General features: G+C 52.2%; 1 protein-coding gene across 2 annotated transcripts in view; it reads left to right on the top strand.

The window, feature by feature from the left end:
• LOC129823564 (guanine nucleotide-binding protein G(olf) subunit alpha) overlaps window positions 1-19597 on the top strand; it is a 175307-nt gene that overhangs the window by 58646 nt on the left and 97064 nt on the right. For both annotated transcript variants that reach the window (XM_055882393.1, XM_055882394.1), the window contains exon 4: window positions 853-972. In XM_055882393.1, coding sequence (XP_055738368.1) covers window positions 853-972 — 120 coding nt within the window. The remainder of the gene's footprint in view (window positions 1-852; window positions 973-19597) is intronic.

Below are 19597 nucleotides of genomic sequence, written 5' to 3'. Positions count from 1 at the left end.
CTGTTCCCTATACTGTATAGTGCAGTACTTTAGATCAGGGCCCTGTTCCCTATACTGTATAGTGCAGTACTTTATATCAGGGCCCAGTTACCTATACTGTATAGTGCAGTACTTTAGATCAGGGCCCAGTTCCCTATACTGTATAGTGCAGTACTTTATATCAGGGCCCTGTTCCCTATACTGTATAGTGCAGTACTTTAGATCAGGGCCCAGTTCCCTATACTGTATAGTGCAGTACTTTATATCAGGGCCCTGTTCCCTATACTGTATAGTGCAGTACTTTAGATCAGGGCCCAGTTCCCTATACTGTATAGTGCAGTACTTTATATCAGGGCCCTGTTCCCTATACTGTATAGTGCAGTACTTTAGATCAGGGCCCAGTTCCCTATACTGTATAGTGCAGTACTTTATATCAGGGCCCTGTTCCCTATACTGTACAGCGCAGTACTTTGGACATTTTACATTTTTGTCATTTAGCAGATACTCTTATCCAGAGCAACTTACAGGAGCAATTCAGGATAAGTCCTTTGCTCGAGGGCACATCAGCAGATGTTTCACCTAGATGTCTCAGGGATTCAACCCAGGGACCTTTTGACCCAATGCTCTTACCCTGGGGGCCAATAACCGAAAGGTGTACGGGACGGAGCCAGATGACAACCTAGAGTCCTTCTGTCGTTGACAGGAGCCCAGGGGCACTACATGGGGAATAGGGTGCCACCTGAGATGCAGCCTTGTGTTAGATTGGACACCCCAATCCTATTTCCCTGATTTTTTTTTTCTTCGAATAAGCTTATGATCTTATTTATCCTGTATTCATCCATTTTAACGCTGGTGTGTTTCTCCTCCTTCCAGACGATAGTGTCAGCCATGAGCACCTTGATACCCCCAGTCACTCTAGCCAACCCCGAAGACCAGTTCAGAATCGAATACATCAAAAGCATAGCTCCTCTCTCGGATTTTGACTACACACAGGTAAGATGTCTGTTTTAGTTTTTCGTGTGTGTGTGTGTGTGTGTGTGTGTGAGAGCTTGGTGTGGTCACCAACAGTGGATTGATTTGAGACATGTATAATACCTGTCCGATATATCATGTAGGTGTTCAGCAGTTGTAATAATGGATGCCATTTTGTTCAACTTTGCATTTATGTTTTTAGTTCCTCTTTTTCATTCCTCTGAGTTCCCGATGTAGACCGTTTCCCCCCTAGGCTACCCGTTTCCCCCCTAGGCTGCCCGTTTCCCCCCCAGGCTGCCCGTTTCCCCCCCAGGCTGCCCGTTTCCCCCCCAGGCTGCCCGTTTCCCCCCCAGGCTGCCCGTTTCCCCCCCAGGCTGCCCGTTTCCCCCCCAGGCTGCCCGTTTCCCCCCCAGGCTGCCCGTTTCCCCCCCAGGCTGCCCGTTTCCCCCCCAGGCTGCCCGTTTCCCCCCCAGGCTGCCCGCCCCCGGCTCCCCGTTTCCCCCCCAAGCTGCCCGTTTCCCCCCTAGGCTGCCCGTTTCCCCCCCGGCTCCCCGTTTCACCACCCAGGCTGCCCCCCCCCCCCCCCCGCCGGCTGCCCGTTTCCCCCCCAGGCTTCCCGTTTCCCCCCCAGGCTGCCCGTTTCCCCCCCAGGCTGCCCGTTTCCCCCCCAGGCTGCCCGTTTCCCCCCCAGGCTGCCCGTTTCCCCCCCAGGCTGCCCGTTTCACCACCCAGGCTGCCCGTTTCCCCCCCAAGCTGCCCGTTTCCCCCTGCCTTGTGGCTGTGAGGGAAGATTGGAAATGTTGTTTGACTTCTGTATCTTCCTTAATCGACAGATACATTTCAACTTTTGTCAGTTTAGTGATGGAGTTTCCTCTTCAGTTTAGTTCCCCGTCAGCGTCTCAAATGGCACCCTATTCCCTATTATAGTGCACTACTTTAGACAAGAGCCCTATGGCACCCTATTCCCTATATAGTGCACTACTTTAGACCAGGGCTCAGATTGGGCCATATTATCCATCTGGGAACATGAGGATGGATGCAGTCTCCCAAATGGCACCCTATTCCCGACATAGTTATTTAGGGGCTCCCCGAGTGGCGCAGCAGTCTAAATGCACTGCATCTCAGTGCTAGAGGCGTCACTACAGACCCTGGTTCGATTCCAGGCTGTATAGCACAGCCGGCCGTGATTGGGAGTCCCATAGGGCGGCGCACAATTGGCCCAGCGTCGTCCGAATTTGGCCGGGGTAGGCCCATCATTGTAAATAAGAATTTGTTCTTAACTGACTTGTCAAGTTAAATAAAAAATAAATAAATAAATGCTTTTGGCTTTGTGACAGAAAAGTAGTTCACTAGATATAGGGTGGCATTTGGGACACGGTCTTCCGCTTGGTTTTGATCAGGACCGGTCCGGTCACATGACAGGCCAAATGGGAATACACACTGGGTTTTTCATCGTTCTGGAAATCATTCTTCTCTGAAATTCTATGTACTCTTTCAGTCGCTGCGGTGTTGTGAATGATCATTGAAGATATTTATGTACCGGACCGTACTTTTAACCCTGGGGGGCCACAGATAAACACTATTAAGATATATCTGCAAAAGGTTCTCAGTTGATTCTCGTCAGGGTAACAGACGGTTAGGCCTGATTTTTCCTATTTCTTCTGTATCCTGATAGTGATGGTGATCGTTTTGCTGCAGGCCTAGTTATAATCTAATAGTTACTTGAACTTACTTTCATAGTTACTTGAACTTGCTTTCATAGTCTGTCTGCATGGCAACGGGGGCCCGTCTGTCTGCATGGCAACGGGGGCCCGTCTGTCTGCATGGCAACGGGGGCCCGTCTGTCTGCATGGCAACGGGGGCCCGTCTGTCTGCATGGCAACGGGGGCCCGTCTGTCTGCATGGCAACGGGGGCCCGTCTGTCTGCATGGCAACGGGGGCCCGTCTGTCTGCATGGCAACGGGGGCCCGTCTGTCTGCATGGCAACGGGGGCCCGTCTGTCTGCATGGCAACGGGGGCCCGTCTGTCTGCATGGCAACGGGGGCCCGTCTGTCTGCATGGCAACGGGGGCCCGTCTGTCTGCATGGCAACGGGGGCCCGTCTGTCTGCATGGCAACGGGGGCCCGTCTGTCTGCATGGCAACGGGGGCCCGTCTGTCTGCATGGCAACGGGGGCCCGTCTGTCTGCATGGCAACGGGGGCCCGTCTGTCTGCATGGCAACGGGGGCCCGTCTGTAATTTTAATACATGTGATTTAATTGTGCAACCCTAGTGGGTACTACAGGTCTAAGTTACAGCGTTGTGGTGGGGTGGCACTGGGAGGACCAGTGTTGTGGTGGGGTGGCACTGGGAGGACCAGCGTTGTGATGGGGTGGAACTGGGAGGACCAGCGTTGGGGTGGCACTGGGAGGACCAGCGTTGTGGTGGGGTGGCACTGGGAGGACCAGCGTTGTGGTGGGGTGGGGTGGCACTGGGAGGACCAGCGTTGTGGTGGGAGTGGCACTGGGAGGACCAGCGTTGTGATGGGGTGGCACTGGGAGGACCAGCGTTGTGGTGGGGTGGGGTGGCACTGGGAGGACCAGCGTTGGGGTGGGGTGACACTGGGAGGACCAGCGTTGGGGTGGGGTGGCGCTGGGAGGACCAGCGTTGTGGTGGGGTGGCGCTGGGAGGACCAGCGTTGTGGTGGGGTGGCGCTGGGAGGACCAGCGTTGTGGTGGGGTGGCACTGGGAGGACCAGCGTTGTGGTGGGGTGGCACTGGGAGGACCAGCGTTGTGGTGGGGTGGCACTGGGAGGACCAGCGTTGTGGTGGGGTGGCACTGGGAGGACCAGCGTTGTGGTGGGGTGGCACTGGGAGGACCAGCGTTGTGGTGGGGTGGCACTGGGAGGACTAGCGTTGTGATGGGGTGGGGTGGCACTGGGAGGACTAGCGTTGTGATGGGGTGGGGTGGCACTGGGAGGACTAGCGTTGTGATGGGGTGGGGTGGCACTGGGAGGACCAGCGTTGTGATGGGGTGGGGTGGCACTGGGAGGACCAGCGTTGTGGTGGGGTGGCACTGGGAGGACCAGCGTTGTGGTGGGGTGGCGTGGCACTGGGAGGACCAGCGTTGTGGTGGGGTGGCACTGGGAGGACCAGCGTTGTGGTGGGGTGGCACTGGGAGGACCAGCGTTGTGGTGGGGTGGCACTGGGAGGACCAGCGTTGGGGTGGCACTGGAAGGACCAGCGTTGTGATGGGGTGGCACTGGGAGGACCAGCGTTGTGTTGGGGTGGCACTGGGAGGACCAGCGTTGTGATGGGGTGGCACTGGGAGGACCAGCGTTGTGTTGGGGTGGCACTGGGAGGACCAGCGTTGTGGTAGGGTGGGGTGGCACTGGGAGGACCAGCGTTGTGGTGGGGTGGCACTGGGAGGACCAGCGTTGTGGTGGGGTGGGGTGGCACTGGGAGGACCAGCGTTGTGGTGGGGTGGGGTGGCACTGGGAGGACCAGCGTTGGGGTGGGGTGGCACTGGGAGGACCAGCGTTGTGATGGGGTGGCACTGGGAGGACCAGCGTTGTGGTGGGGTGGCACTGGGAGGACCAGCGTTGTGGTGGGGTGGCACTGGGAGGACCAGCGTTGTGGTGGGGTGGCACTGGGAGGACCAGCGTTGGGGTGGGGTGGCACTGGGAGGACCAGCGTTGTGATGGGGTGGGGTGGCACTGGGAGGACCAGCGTTGTGATGGGGTGGGGTGGCACTGGGAGGACCAGCGTTGTGATGGGGTGGGGTGGCACTGGGAGGACCAGCGTTGTGGTGGGGTGGCACTGGGAGGACCAGCGTTGTGATGGGGTGGGGTGGCACTGGGAGGACCAGCGTTGTGATGGGGTGGGGTGGCACTGGGAGGACCAGCGTTGTGGTGCGGTGGGGTGGCACTGGGAGGACCAGCGTTGTGATGGGGTGGGGTGGCACTGGGAGGACCAGCGTTGTGGTGGGGTGGCACTGGGAGGACCAGCGTTGTGATGGGGTGGCACTGGGAGGACCAGCGTTGTGATGGGGTGGCACTGGGAGGACCAGCGTTGTGATGGGGTGGCGTGGCACTGGGAGGACCAGCGTTGGGGTGGGGTGGCACTGGGAGGACCAGCGTTGTGATGAGGTGGCACTGGGAGGACCAGCGTTGTGGTGGGGTGGCACTGGGAGGACTAGCGTTGTGATGGGGTGGGGTGGCACTGGGAGGACCAGCGTTGTGGTGGGGTGGGGTGGCACTGGTAGGACCAGCGTTGTGATGGGGTGGAGTGGCACTGGGAGGACCAGCGTTGTGATGGGGTGGGGTGGCACTGGGAGGACCAGCGTTGTGGTGGGGTGGCACTGGGAGGACCAGCGTTGTGGTGGGGTGGCACTGGGAGGACCAGCGTTGTGATGGGGTGGGGTGGTACTGGGAGGACCAGCGTTGTGGTGGGGTGGCACTGGGAGGACCAGCGTTGTGGTGGGGTGGCACTGGGAGGACCAGCGTTGTGATGGGGTGGCACTGGGAGGACCAGCGTTGTGATGGGGTGGCACTGGGAGGACCAGCGTTGTGATGGGGTGGCGTGGCACTGGGAGGACCAGCGTTGGGGTGGGGTGGGGTGGCACTGGGAGGACCAGCGTTGTGATGGGGTGTTACTGGGAAGACCAGCGTTGTGGTGGGGTGGCACTGGGAGGACCAGCGTTGTGATGGGGTGGGGTGGCACTGGGAGGACCAGCGTTGTGGTGGGGTGGGGTGGCACTGGGAGGACCAGCGTTGTGATGGGGTGGCACTGGGAGGACCAGCGTTGTGATGGGGTGGAGTGGCACTGGGAGGACCAGCGTTGTGATGGGGTGGCACTGGGAGGACCAGCGTTGGGGTGGCACTGGGAGGACCAGCGTTGGGGTGGCACTGGGAGGACCAGCGTTGGGGTGGCACTGGGAGGACCAGCGTTGTGGTGGGGTGGCACTGGGAGGACCAGCGTTGTGATGGGGTGGCACTGGGATGACCAGCGTTGTGGTGGGGTGGGGTGGCACTGGGAGGACCAGCGTTGTGATGGGGTGGGGTGGCACTGGGAGGACCAGCGTTGTGATGGGGTGGGGTGGCACTGGGAGGACCAGCGTTGTGATGGGGTGGGGTGGCACTGGGAGGACCAGCGTTGTGGTGGGGTGGGGTGGCACTGGGAGGACCAGCGTTGTGATGGGGTGGATTGGCACTGGGAGGACCAGCGTTGTGATGGGGTGGCACTGGGAGGACCAGCGTTGTGGTGGGGTGGCACTGGGAGGACCAGCGTTGTGGTGGGGTGGCACTGGGAGGACCAGCGTTGTGATGGGGTGGCACTGGGAGGACCAGCGTTGTGGTGGGGTGGCACTGGGAGGACCAGCGTTGTGATGGGGTGGAGTGGCACTGGGAGGACCAGCGTTGTGATGGGGTGGAGTGGCACTGGGAGGACAAGCGTTGTGATGGGGTGGAGTGGCACTGGGAGGACCAGCGTTGTGATGGGGTGTGTGACTGGTCCTCTCTGTGTGTGTGACTGGTCCTCTCTCTGTGTGTGTGTGACTGGTCCTCTCTCCCTGTGTGTGTGACTGGTTCTCTCTCTCTGTGTGTGTGACTGGTCCTCTCTCTCTCTCTGTGTGTGACTGGTCCTCTCTCTCTCTCTGTGTGACCTGTCCTCTCTCTCTCTGTTTGTGTGACCTGTCCTCTCTCTCTCTGTTTGTGTGACCTGTCCTCTCTCTCTCTGTTTGTGTGACCTGTCCTCTCTCTCTCTGTGTGTGGCTGGGCTTCTCTGTTTGTGTGACTGGTCCTCTCTCTCTCTGTTTGTGTGACCTGTCCTCTCTCTCTCTGTTTGTGTGACCTGTCCTCTCTCTCTCTGTTTGTGTGACCTGTCCTCTCTCTCTCTGTGTGTGGCTGGGCTTCTCTGTGTGTGTGACTGGTCCTCTCTCTCTCTGTGTGTGACTGGTCCTCTCTCTCTCTGTGTGTGTGACTGGTCCTCTCTCTCTCTCTGTGTGTGACTGGTCCTCTCTCTCTCTCTGTGTGTGACTGGTCCTCTCTCTCTGTGTGTGTGACTGGTCCTCTCTCTGTGTGTGTGACTGGTCCTCTCTCTGTGTGTGTGTGGCTGGTCCTCTCTCTCTGTGTGTGTGACTGGTCCTCTCTCTCTCTCTGTGTCTGACTGGTCCTCTCTCTCTCTCTGTGTGTGACTGGTCCTCTCTCTCTCTCTCTGTGTGTGACTGGTCCTTTCTCTGTGTGTGTGTGTGACTGGTCCTTTCTCTGTGTGTGTGTGTGACTGGTCCTCTCTGTGTGTGTGTGTGACTGGTCCTCTCTCTCTGTGTGTGTGTGACTGGTCCTCTCTCTGTGTGTGTGACTGGTCCTCTCTCTGTGTGTGTGTGTGTGACTGGTCCTCTCTCTCTCTGTGTGTGTGACTGGTCCTCTCGCTATGTGTGTGTGTGACTGGTCCTTGCTATGTGTGTGTGTGACTGGTCCTCTCTCTCTCTCTGTGTGTGTGACTGGTCCTCTCTCTCTGTGTGTGTGACTGGTCCTCTCACTTTGTGTGTGTGTGACTGGTCCTCTCTCTCTCTGTGTGTGTGACTGGTCCTCTCGCTATGTGTGTGTGTGACTGGTCCTCTCTCTCTCTGTGTGTGTGACTGGTCCTCTCGCTATGTGTGTGTGTGACTGGTCCTCTCTCTCTCTGTGTGTGTGACTGGTCCTCTCTCTCTGTGTGTGTGACTGGTCCTCTCGCTTTGTGTGTGTGACTGGTCCTCTCGCTTTGTGTGTGTGTGACTGGTCCTCTCTCTCTGTGTGTGTGACTGGTCCTCTCGCTATGTGTGTGTGTGACTGGTCCTCTCTCTCTCTGTGTGTGTGACTGGTCCTCTCTCTCTGTGTGTGTGACTGGTCCTCTCGCTATGTGTGTGTGTGACTGGTCCTCTCTCTCTCTGTGTGTGTGACTGGTCCTCTCTCTCTGTGTGTGTGTGACCGGTCCTCTCTCTCTGTGTGTGTGACCGGTCCTCTCTCTCTGTGTGTGTGACCGGTCCTCTCTCTCTGTGTGTGTGACCGGTCCTCTCTCTCTGTGTGTGTGACCGGTCCTCTCTCTCTGTGTGTGTGACTGGTCCTCTCTCTCTGTGTGTGTGACTGGTCCTCTCTCTCTCTGTGTGTGTGACTGGTCCTCTCTCTCTCTGTGTGTGTGACTGGTCCTCTCTCTCTCTGTGTGTGTGACTGGTCCTCTCTCTCTCTGTGTGTGTGACTGGTCCTCTCTCTTTGTGTGTGTGACCGGTCCTCTCTCTCTGTGTGTGTGACTGGTCCTCTCTCTCTGTGTGTGTGACCGGTCCTCTCTCTCTGTGTGTGTGACTGGTCCTCTCTCTCTCTGTGTGTGTGACTGGTCCTCTCTCTCTCTGTGTGTGTGACTGGTCCTCTCTCTCTGTGTGTGTGACTGGTCCTCTCGCTTTGTGTGTGTGACTGGTCCTCTCGCTTTGTGTGTGTGTGACTGGTCCTCTCGCTATGTGTGTGTGTGACTGGTCCTCTCTCTCTCTGTGTGTGTGACTGGTCCTCTCTCTCTCTGTGTGTGTGACTGGTCCTCTCGCTATGTGTGTGTGTGACTGGTCCTCTCTCTCTCTGTGTGTGTGACTGGTCCTCTCTCTTTGTGTGTGTGACCGGTCCTCTCTCTCTGTGTGTGTGACTGGTCCTCTCTCTCTGTGTGTGTGACCGGTCCTCTCTCTCTGTGTGTGTGACTGGTCCTCTCTCTCTCTGTGTGTGTGACTGGTCCTCTCTCTCTCTGTGTGTGTGACTGGTCCTCTCTCTCTCTGTGTGTGTGACTGGTCCTCTCTCTCTGTGTGTGTGACTGGTCCTCTCGCTTTGTGTGTGTGACTGGTCCTCTCGCTTTGTGTGTGTGTGACTGGTCCTCTCTCTCTGTGTGTGTGACTGGTCCTCTCGCTATGTGTGTGTGTGACTGGTCCTCTCTCTCTCTGTGTGTGTGACTGGTCCTCTCGCTATGTGTGTGTGTGACTGGTCCTCTCTCTCTCTGTGTGTGTGACTGGTCCTCTCTCTCTCTGTGTGTGTGACTGGTCCTCTCGCTATGTGTGTGTGTGACTGGTCCTCTCTCTCTGTGTGTGTGACTGGTCCTCTCTCTCTCTGTGTGTGTGACTGGTCCTCTCTCTCTCTGTGTGTGTGACTGGTCCTCTCGCTATGTGTGTGTGTGACTGGTCCTCTCTCTCTCTGTGTGTGTGACTGGTCCTCTCTCTCTCTGTGTGTGTGACTGGTCCTCTCGCTATGTGTGTGTGTGACTGGTCCTCTCTCTCTCTGTGTGTGTGACCGGTCCTCTCTCTCTGTGTGTGTGTGACCGGTCCTCTCTCTCTGTGTGTGTGACCGGTCCTCTCTCTCTGTGTGTGTGACCGGTCCTCTCTCTTTGTGTGTGTGACTGGTCCTCTCTCTCTCTGTGTGTGTGACCGGTCCTCTCTCTCTGTGTGTGTGACTGGTCCTCTCTCTGTGTGTGTGTGACTGGTCCTCTCTCTCTCTGTGTGTGTGACCGGTCCTCTCTCTCTGTGTGTGTGACCGGTCCTCTCTCTCTGTGTGTGTGACCGGTCCTCTCTCTCTGTGTGTGTGACTGGTCCTCTCTCTCTCTGTGTGTGTGACTGGTCCTCTCTCTCTCTGTGTGTGTGACTGGTCCTCTCTCTTTGTGTGTGTGACCGGTCCTCTCTCTCTGTGTGTGTGACTGGTCCTCTCTCTCTGTGTGTGTGACCGGTCCTCTCTCTCTGTGTGTGTGACTGGTCCTCTCTCTCTCTGTGTGTGTGACTGGTCCTCTCTCTCTCTGTGTGTGTGACTGGTCCTCTCTCTCTGTTTGTGTGACTGGTCCTCTCTCTCTGTGTGTGTGACTGGTCCTCTCTCTCTGTGTGTGTGACCGGTCCTCTCTCTCTGTGTGTGTGACCGGTCCTCTCTCTCTGTGTGTGTGACTGGTCCTCTCTCTCTCTGTGTGTGTGACTGGTCCTCTCTCTCTCTCTGTGTGTGTGACTGGTCCTCTCTCTCTCTGTGTGTGTGACTGGTCCTCTCTCTCTCTGTGTGTGTGACCGGTCCTCTCTCTCTCTGTGTGTGTGACCGGTCCTCTCTCTCTGTGTGTGTGACTGGTCCTCTCTCTCTGTGTGTGTGACTGGTCCTCTCTCTCTGTGTGTGTGACCGGTCCTTTCTCTCTGTGTGTGTGACTGGTCCTCTCTCTCTCTGTGTGTGTGACTGGTCCTCTCTCTCTCTGTGTGTGTGACCGGTCCTCTCTCTCTCTGTGTGTGTGACCGGTCCTCTCTCTCTGTGTGTGTGACTGGTCCTCTCTCTCTGTGTGTGTGACTGGTCCTCTCTCTCTCTGTGTGTGACCGGTCCTCTCTCTCTGTGTGTGTGACTGGTCCTCTCTCTCTCTGTGTGTGTGACTGGTCCTCTCTCTCTCTGTGTGTGTGACTGGTCCTCTCGCTTTGTGTAATCTCATCCACCAGTCGTCTTCTTCTCTCTGTCAAACCGTCTGGTTTTTACAGCGCCTCAGAATGGTAGTCCATGGCAGGAGTGGCGAACACTCCTTTAGAACCCCCCCTACGTTGTGGATTTCAAAGTGTATAGCAGCACAAGTGATATAAACAGGGACGTGAGCTCGGGAAAATCTAAAAGTACGCATCTTAGAAATAGTTTGCTAAAACTTTATTTGCCCGAACTCAGAATCAAAAGTCTGTCTGGGGGAGGCCCGGTCTCTGTCTGTCTGGGGGAGGCCCGGTCTCTGTCTGTCTGGGGGAGGCCCGGTCTCTGTCTGTCTGGGGGAGGCCCGGTCTCTGTCTGTCTGGGGGAGGCCCGGTCTCTGTCTGTCTGGGGGAGGCCCGGTCTCTGTCTGTCTGCGGGAGGCCCGGTCTCTGTCTGTCTGCGGGAGGCCCGGTCTCTGTCTGTCTGCGGGAGGCCCGGTCTCTGTCTGTCTGGGGGAGGCCCGGTCTCTGTCTGTCTGGGGGAGGCCCGGTCTCTGTCTGTCTGGGGGAGGCCCGGTCTCTGTCTGTCTGCGGGAGGCCCGGTCTCTGTCTGTCTGCGGGAGGCCCCTCTCTGTCTGTCTGCGGGAGGCCCGGTCTCTGTCTGTCTGGGGGAGGCCCGGTCTCTGTCTGTCTGGGGGAGGCCCGGTCTCTGTCTGTCTGGGGGAGGCCCCGGTCTCTGTCTGTCTGGGGGAGGCCCCGGTCTCTGTCTGTCTGTCTGCGGGAGGCCCGGTCTCTGTCTGTCTGCGGGAGGCCCGGTCTCTGTCTGTCTGGGGGAGGCCCGGTCTCTGTCTGTCTGGGGGAGGCCCGGTCTCTGTCTGTCTGGGGGAGGCCCGGTCTCTGTCTGTCTGGGGGAGGCCCGGTCTCTGTCTGTCTGCGGGAGGCCCGGTCTCTGTCTGTCTGGGGGAGGCCCGGTCTCTGTCTGTCTGGGGGAGGCCCGGTCTCTGTCTGTCTGGGGGAGGCCCGGTCTCTGTCTGTCTGGGGGAGGCCCGGTCTCTGTCTGTCTGGGGGAGGCCCCGGTCTCTGTCTGTCTGGGGGAGGCCCCGGTCTCTGTCTGTCTGGGGGAGGCCCCGGTCTCTGTCTGTCTGTCTGGGGGAGGCCCGGTCTCTGTCTGTCTGTCTGGGGGAGGCCCGGTCTCTGTCTGTCTGCGGGAGGCCCGGTCTCTGTCTGTCTGGGGGAGGCCCGGTCTCTGTCTGTCTGGGGGAGGCCCGGTCTCTGTCTGTCTGCGGGAGGCCCGGTCTCTGAGCTACTGGCTGTACAGTGGGGATAAAGACCAGGCCAGGTCCTAGTTTAACAACATGTCCCTGTTTGTCATCATCCACATCACTTAGCTCTGACCTTAGTGTCACCACTGCATTGTTACCAGTGGGGGGTTCACATCCACAGAATGACATACTTCTCAGCCTTTTTAAAGCTGAATTAGCCACTCGCTACTTGTCATGTAGTCATACAGGCACCTTCATCAAACAGCAACACTGGCTTCCAGTGCATCTAGCTTTGCTTGTTGAGTTTTAATTCCCCTTTTTAGAAGATAGATGAGTTATGTGTTTTTTTTTTTACATCTGAAAACAACATGGAAAGATTATAATGCTTTCAAAGTGGGTTAACTGTTAGATCTGAACCCTACTGTGATTCGAAGTAGGGCAACTGTTGAAGGAAGTAGTGTATGTAGGGTAGGTTCCCTCTACTTTGAAGGAAGTACAATGCCTTCCGAAAGTATGCATACCCTTTGACCTATTACACATTTTGTTGTTAGTCTGAATTCAGAATTTATTAAATATATTTGTTTCCCCATCTACACACAATATCCCATAATGACAAAGTGAAAACATGTTTTTAGAAATGTTTGCAAATTTATTGAAAATTTTAAATACATAAATATCTCATTTACATAAGTATTCACACCCCTGAGTCAATACTTTGTAGAAGCACCTTTGGCGGTGTTTACAGTTTTGAGTCGTCTTGGGTCGGTCTGTATCAGCTTTGAGTCGTCTTGGGTCGGTCTGTATCAGCTTTGAGTCGTCTTGGGTAGGTCTGTATCAGCTTTGAGTCGTCTTGGGTAGGTCTGTATCAGTTTTGAGTCGTCTTGGGTAGGTCTGTATCAGCTTTGAGTCGTCTTGGGTAGGTCTGTATCAGCTTTGAGTCGTCTTGGGTCGGTCTGTATCAGCTTTGCACATCTGGATTTGGGGATTTTCTCTAGCTCTGTTTAGTTGGAGGTGAATAGCAATCTTCAAGTCTTTCCATAGATTTTCAATGAGATTTAAGTCTGGGGTTTGGCTGGGCCACTCAATGACTTATACATTCTAGTTCTGAAGCAATTCCAGCATTGCTTTGGCTGTGTGCTTGGTCATTGTCCTGTTGGAATGTGAATCTTTGCCCCCAGTGTAAAGTCGTTTGTACTCTGAAGCTGGTTCTCATCAAGGATTTACCTGTATTTGGCTCCATTCATTGTTCCCCTCTGTCCTTACAAATGTCCCAGAACCTGCTGCTGAAAAGCATCCCCCATAGCATGATGCTGCCACCACCATACTTCACGGTAGGGATGGTGTTAGATGGGTGATGAGCTGTGTCTGGTTTTCTCCAGACAGCACTTTTCATTCAGGCTCAAGAGTTCAATTTGTCTCATCAGGCCACAGAATATTTTGCCTTACGCGCTGAGTTTTTCACGTGGCTTTTTTGCAAACTCCAGACATGCTGTCATGTGCCTTTTTTCTCAGGAGTGGCTTCCGTCTGGCCACTCCCCCCATAAAGCCCAGATTGGTGGAGTGTTGTAGAGACTGTTGTCCTTCTGGAAGGTTCTCCCATCTCAGCCAAGGAACTCTGTAGTTCTGTCAGAGTGATCATTAGGTTCTTGGTCACCTCCCTGGCCAAGGTCCTCCTTGCCTGGTTGATCAGTTTGGTCAGACGGCTGGTTGGAGGTAGAGTCTGAATCGTTCCATCTACGTTAGTTCTGTGGTTCTCCATGGTATATTAGTCTGACGTGTACTATCAACTGTGGCACCTGGTTTTCTTTCTAAATCATGTCCAAACGATTGATTTGGCCACAGGTGGTTTCCAATCAATTGGATTCACATGAGCTCAATTTTATAGGAAAAAAAACAAGTTTTCACTGTCATTATGGAGTGGAGATGGTTGAGGGGGGGGGGGGAAAGATTTAATCTGTCTGTAACGCAACAAAATGTAGAATAAGTAAAGGGGTATGAATACTTTCTGAAGACACTGTTACATTACTACATAGGATAGACCATTCAACATGTTGTAAAAACAGTTTTATTACAGTTTTTTATGAGTGTGTCCCATAAAGACCCGTAGCCTACACATGTTTTACAGGTGTTATTGGTAGCCTACACACGTTTTACAGGTGTTATTGGTAGACTACACATGTTTTACAGGTGTTATTGGTAGCCTACACATGTTTTACAGGTGTTATTGGTAGCCTACACATGTTTTACAGGTGTTATTGGTAGCCTACACACGTTTTACAGGTGTTATTGGTAGCCTACACACGTTTTACAGGTGTTATTGGTAGCCTACACACGTTTTACAGGTGTTATTGGTAGACTACACACGTTTTACAGGTGTTATTGGTAGACTACACACGTTTTACAGGTGTTATTGGTAGCCTACACACGTTTTACAGGTGTTATTGGTAGACTACACACGTTTTACAGGTGTTATTGGTAGACTAGACACGTTTTACAGGTGTTATTGGTAGACTACACACGTTTTACAGGTGTATCTGGTTGCTTTCGGTGTCAATCACATCGGCGCTACAGTCAGGCGCCATCTGTAGCAAGTGAAGTGGGAGATTTCTAATCCAATGCAAAATGTAATGTAATAAAATAAATAAATAGGAAAGTAAGTTGGCTAAATGAGGAGTAGGCTGCAGTGGTTTACCAACAGGCTGTTTGATATGGAGGTGTTGGCTAAATGAGGAGTAGGCTACAGTGGTTTACCAACAGGCTGTTTGATATGGAGGTGTTGGCTAAATGAGGTGTTGGCTACAGTGGTTTACCAACAGGCTGTTTGATATGGAGGTGTTGGCTAAATGAGGAGTAGGCTACAGTGGTTTACCAACAGGCTGTTTGATATGGAGGTGTTGGCTAAATGAGGTGTTGGCTACAGTGGTTTACCAACAGGCTGTTTGATATGGAGGTGTTGGCTACAGTGGTTTACCAACAGGCTGTTTGATATGGAGGTGTTGGCTAAATGAGGTGTTGGCTACAGTGGTTTACCAACAGGCTGTTTGATATGGAGGTGTTGGCTACAGTGGTTTACCAACAGGCTGTTTGATATGGAGGTGTTGGCTACAGTGGTTTACCAACAGGCTGTTTGATATGGAGGTGTTGGCTAAATGAGGAGTAGGCTACAGGGGTTTACCAACAGGCTGTTTGATATGGAGGTGTTGTTGTAGACAAAGACAGGGAGTGCAGCAAAATGGACTCTAGTATCTCGCTAGCTAGATGTTAACTTCGCTAGCTAGCTTCTTTACGAGGATTTCGATGCAGCCTAGACGAGTACTACTGTACTGGGTAATAGTTGATAGACAGAATAGGATCTACAGGGCATTTGGAAAGTATTCAGACCCCCTTGACTTTTCCCACATTTTGTTAAAGCCTTGTTCTAAAATTGATTTAAATAGTTTTTTCCCCCCCTCATCAATCTACGCACAATACCCCATAATGACATCACAATACCCCATAATGACATCACAATACCCCATAATGACATCACAATACCCCAGAATCACAAAGCAAAAAACGGTTTATAGAAATGTTAGCGAATTTATAAAACATGTAACACTGAAATATCATATTTACATAAGTATTCAGACCCTTTACTCAGTACTTTGTTGAAGCACCTTTGGCAGCGATTACAGCCTCGAGTCTTCTTGTGTATGACGCTACAAGCTTGGACACCTGTATTTGGGGAGTTTCTCCCATTCTTCTCTGCAGATCCTCTCAAGCTCTGTCAGGTTGGATGGGGAGCGTCGCTGCACAGCTATTTTCAGGTCTCTCCAGTGATGTTCGATCGGGTACAAGTCCGGGCTCTGGTTGGGCCACTCAAGGAATTTCAGAGACTTGTCCCGAAGCCACTCATGTGTTGTCTTGGCTGTGTGCTTGGCCTTGGCCTGTTGGAAGGTGAACCTTTGCCCAGTCTGAGGTCCTGAGCGCTCTGGAGCAGGTTTTCATCATGGATCTCTCTGTACTTTGCTCCGTTCATCTTTCCCTTGATCCTGACTAGACTCCCAGTCCCTGCTGCTGAAAATCATCCCCACAGCATGATGCTGCCACCACCATGCTTCACTGTTGGGAGGGTGCCAGGTTTCCGCCAGTGATGCTTGGCATTCAGACCAAAGAGTTGAATCTTGGTTTCGTCAGACCAGAGAATCTTGTTTCTTATGGTCTGAGAGTCCTTTAGGTGCCTTTTGGCAAACTCCAAGTGGGCTGTCATGTGCCTTTTACTGTGGAGTGGCTTCCGTCTGGTTACGACCATAAAGGCCTGATTGGTGGAGTGCTACAGAGATGGTTGTCCTTCTGGAACGATCTCCCATCTTAACAGAGGAACTCTGGAGCTCTGTCAGAGTAACCATCGGGTTCTTGCTCACCTCACCTCCCAGACCAAGACCCTTCTCCCCCGATTGCTCAGTTTGGCCGGGTGGCCAGCTCTAGGAAGAGTCTTGGTGGTTCCAAACTTCTTCCATTTAAGAATGATGGAGGTCACTGTGTTCTTGGGGACCTTCAATGCTTCAGACATTTTTTGGTACCCTTCCCCTGTGCCTCGACACAATCCTGTCTCGGAGCTCTACGGACAATTCCTTCAACCTCATGGCTTGATTTTTGCCCTGATATGCACTGCCAACTGTGGGATCTTTTATAGACAAATCATGTCCAATCAGGATGCATCTGAGCTCAGTTTCGTGTCTCGTAGCAAAGGGTCTGAATACTTATTTAACGAAGGCATTACTCTTTGTTTTTTTATACATTTACAAAAAAAATGTTTACTTTGTCATTGTGTGTAGATTGATTACATTTTTATTTTTATTTAATTTAATCCATTTTACAATAAGGCTGTAACGCAATGTGGAAGAAGGGAAGGGGTCTGAATACTTTCCGAATGCCCTGCCTGTATACATCTCATGCCACCCCTAATAAGACTAAGCAATCGGCTCATTTTAAAATATTTATATGGCTCTATAAGATAAATAGCACTATGCAAGAGACTACAGTTAAACCATGTGCTATCATGTATTATGAGTTAAGCTGACTAAGATCAAGGCATGGTCACGAGGAGCAAATATCAAAGCAGGTATTATATAATAAATGAATGGTTTCACATACAAGGCATAAAGCTTAAGTTACAAAACATTAACAAAGCATACTTCTAGACATTTAAGATCAGAAGATTTCTTAGAAGCACGAACAAAGAGATTGCCTACGAGGCCTAGAAGCCTTCCTCCGTGGACAGGATAAGAGACAGAACAACAGACCTCCATTCCATTTATAACACAGTGTAATCTCGCGTGGGGGTGCCTCGGTTGGGGTCCCGCCTGACGCGGGGGTGCCTCGGTGGGGTCCCGTCTGACGTGGGGGTGCCTCGGTTGGGTCCCGTCTGACGTGGGGGTGCCTCGGTTGGGTCCCGTGTGACGTGGGGGTGCCTCGGTGGGGTCCCGTGTGACGTGGGGGTGCCTCGGTGGGGTCCCGTGTGACGTGGGGGTGCCTTGGTTGGGTCCCGTGTGACGTGGGGGTGCCTCGGTGGGGTCCCGTGTGACGTGGGGGTGCCTCGGTGGGGTCCCGTCTGACGCGGGGGTGCCTCGGTGGGGTGACGTGGGGGTGCCTCGGTTGGGTCCCGTCTGGCGTGGGCTGTCTGGGAACCAGATGGCAGATCAAGAAGCAACATTAACACTATAGTTCCAATGTCAAAATATGAAATAAAGTTTTTTCAAACCTACTCAACCAAGTGGTTTTTTATTTATTTTTACCGTTTTCTACATTGTAGAATAATAGTGAAGACATCAACACTTTGAAATAACACGTGGAATCATGTAGTAACCAAAAAAGTGTTAAACAAATAAAAATAAGATTCTTCAAAGTAGCCCCCCTTTGCCTTGATGACAACTTTGCACACGCTTGGCATTCTCTCAACCAGCTTCACCTGGAATGTATTTCAATTAGCAGGTGCGCCTTGTTAAAAGTTGAATTTGTGGAATTTCTTTCTTTCCTAATGTGTTTGAGCCAATCAGTTGTGTTGTGACAGGGTAGGGGTGGTATACAGAAGATAGCCCTATTTGGTAAAAAACCATGTCCATATTATGGCAAGAACAGCTCAAATAAGCAAAGAGAAACGACAGTCCATCATTACTTTAAGACATGAAGGTCAGTCAATCCGAAAAATTTCAATAACTTTGAAAGTTTCTTCAAGTGCAGTCGCAAAAACCATCAAGCGCTATGATGAAACTGGCTCTCGTGAGGACCGCCACAGGAAAGGAAGACCCAGAGTTACTTTGATAAAATATACTTTGTACCACTACTTAAGGACACCGATAATAATAAGAAACTTGCTATACTTCCTCATTCGTGTAGACTAGAGTGAACATTCTAGAACACCTCCGTAGTCTCATCACACTCCAGTCCAGTAGGTGGCTGTAATGCGCCCAATTACGTCTATGCACACTGCAAGAAGAAGAAGAAGAAGAAGAAGGATACCTTCTCAACCCAAAACTAAGGACCTTTGACCAATCGAACGATACCAAGTTTACAGTTAACTGACCAGCAAGGCCCGATCTCCACAGGGTGTCACAGCATAAAGGCTTGTGTGGAGGAACGGTGTAAATACCACATCATTCCAGAGAAGACGGAAACCCCCTTTTTTTCTTTTGAATTGTCATTTAGAGGTCACCCTGTCCAGAGGTCAGAGGTCACGTTACGTCAGAGGTCACGTTACGTCAGAGGTCACGTTACGTCAGAGGTCACGTTACGTCAGAGGTCACGTTACGTCAGAGGTCACGTTACGTCAGAGGTCACGTTACGTCAGAGGTCACGTTACGTCAGAGGTCACGTTACGTCAGAGGTCACGTTACGTCAGAGGTCACGTTACGTCAGAGGTCACACATCCATATAGACAGCATCAGAGTTCTCCTCAGAGAACCTGTCCGATAACAGACATGGATAATATAGCGATTAGTCTGTTAGAATAGTCTGTCCTCTGGGTACTGTAACAGAGATACATTTTGGCCCCGTCAGAGACGGAAGGGGCCTTTTGGTTCTTTCCTTGTGTTCCTGGACAATTTGCTGCTCCAGGTGACAGAGAGGACGTCCAATTAGGGCTGAGCAAGATATAACCAATGGCAGCAACAAGTTTGTCTAGCTAGAGCGAGTCAGTTTGGCACCTCTCTCTCTCTACCTCTGTGCCACACCCAAACTGGTTACACACTTCGTCCCCTGCTCCTCTCACACCTCTCCCAGAGCTCAGCTGAATTTATTTTTTGGTTTCATCCAAAATCATATTTAAACAAATTTAATGTTAGCAAGTTGAAATGGCCATGGTTTTGAGTTTGCTACGTAACCACTTTTATAGATTTTTTTTTTTTTTTACGGTCAATTGCTTAATATTTTAAGTCGTCTCCAAATCAAATTTGTGACGGGCCTAGTTATGACTCGGTTATAAAACAGCCGACTATGTAGTTCCTTCCTTTATATGAGCTTTTCATTCAGGCCCACATACAGGGCTTCCAGAAAATATCTACACCCCTTGCTTTTCTTCCACACGTTGTGTTACAAATTGGGTTTAAAATGGATTTAATAGTCTTTTCTTTTGTTTTTTTGTCAATGATCAACAAAAAATACTTTGACAAATAAATTAGAACATTTTTGTAATTTAAAAAAATAAATAAAGTAAGTATTAAACCCCCTGAGTCAATACAAAGTTAGAATCACCTTTCTGGGTAAGTGTCTTAAGAGCTTTCCACACCTGGATTGTGTTACATTTGCCCATTTTTATAATTTCAAAAATTCTTCAAGCTCTTTCAAATGCTTTGTTGATCGTTGCTTGCCAACCGTTTTCAGGTCTTGCCGTAGATTTAAGTCAAAACTATAACTCGACCACTCGGGTGCGTTCACTGTCTTCTTGGTAAGCAAACTCGACTTGGCCTCGGGTGGAAAGCGGACTGAACCAGGTTTTCTAGGATTTTTTTTTGC

Source organism: Salvelinus fontinalis, chromosome 26 (assembly GCF_029448725.1).
Source record: "Salvelinus fontinalis isolate EN_2023a chromosome 26, ASM2944872v1, whole genome shotgun sequence".
NCBI classification, from domain to species: domain Eukaryota; kingdom Metazoa; phylum Chordata; class Actinopteri; order Salmoniformes; family Salmonidae; genus Salvelinus; species Salvelinus fontinalis.
This window is presented reverse-complemented; position numbering and strand designations above follow the sequence as displayed.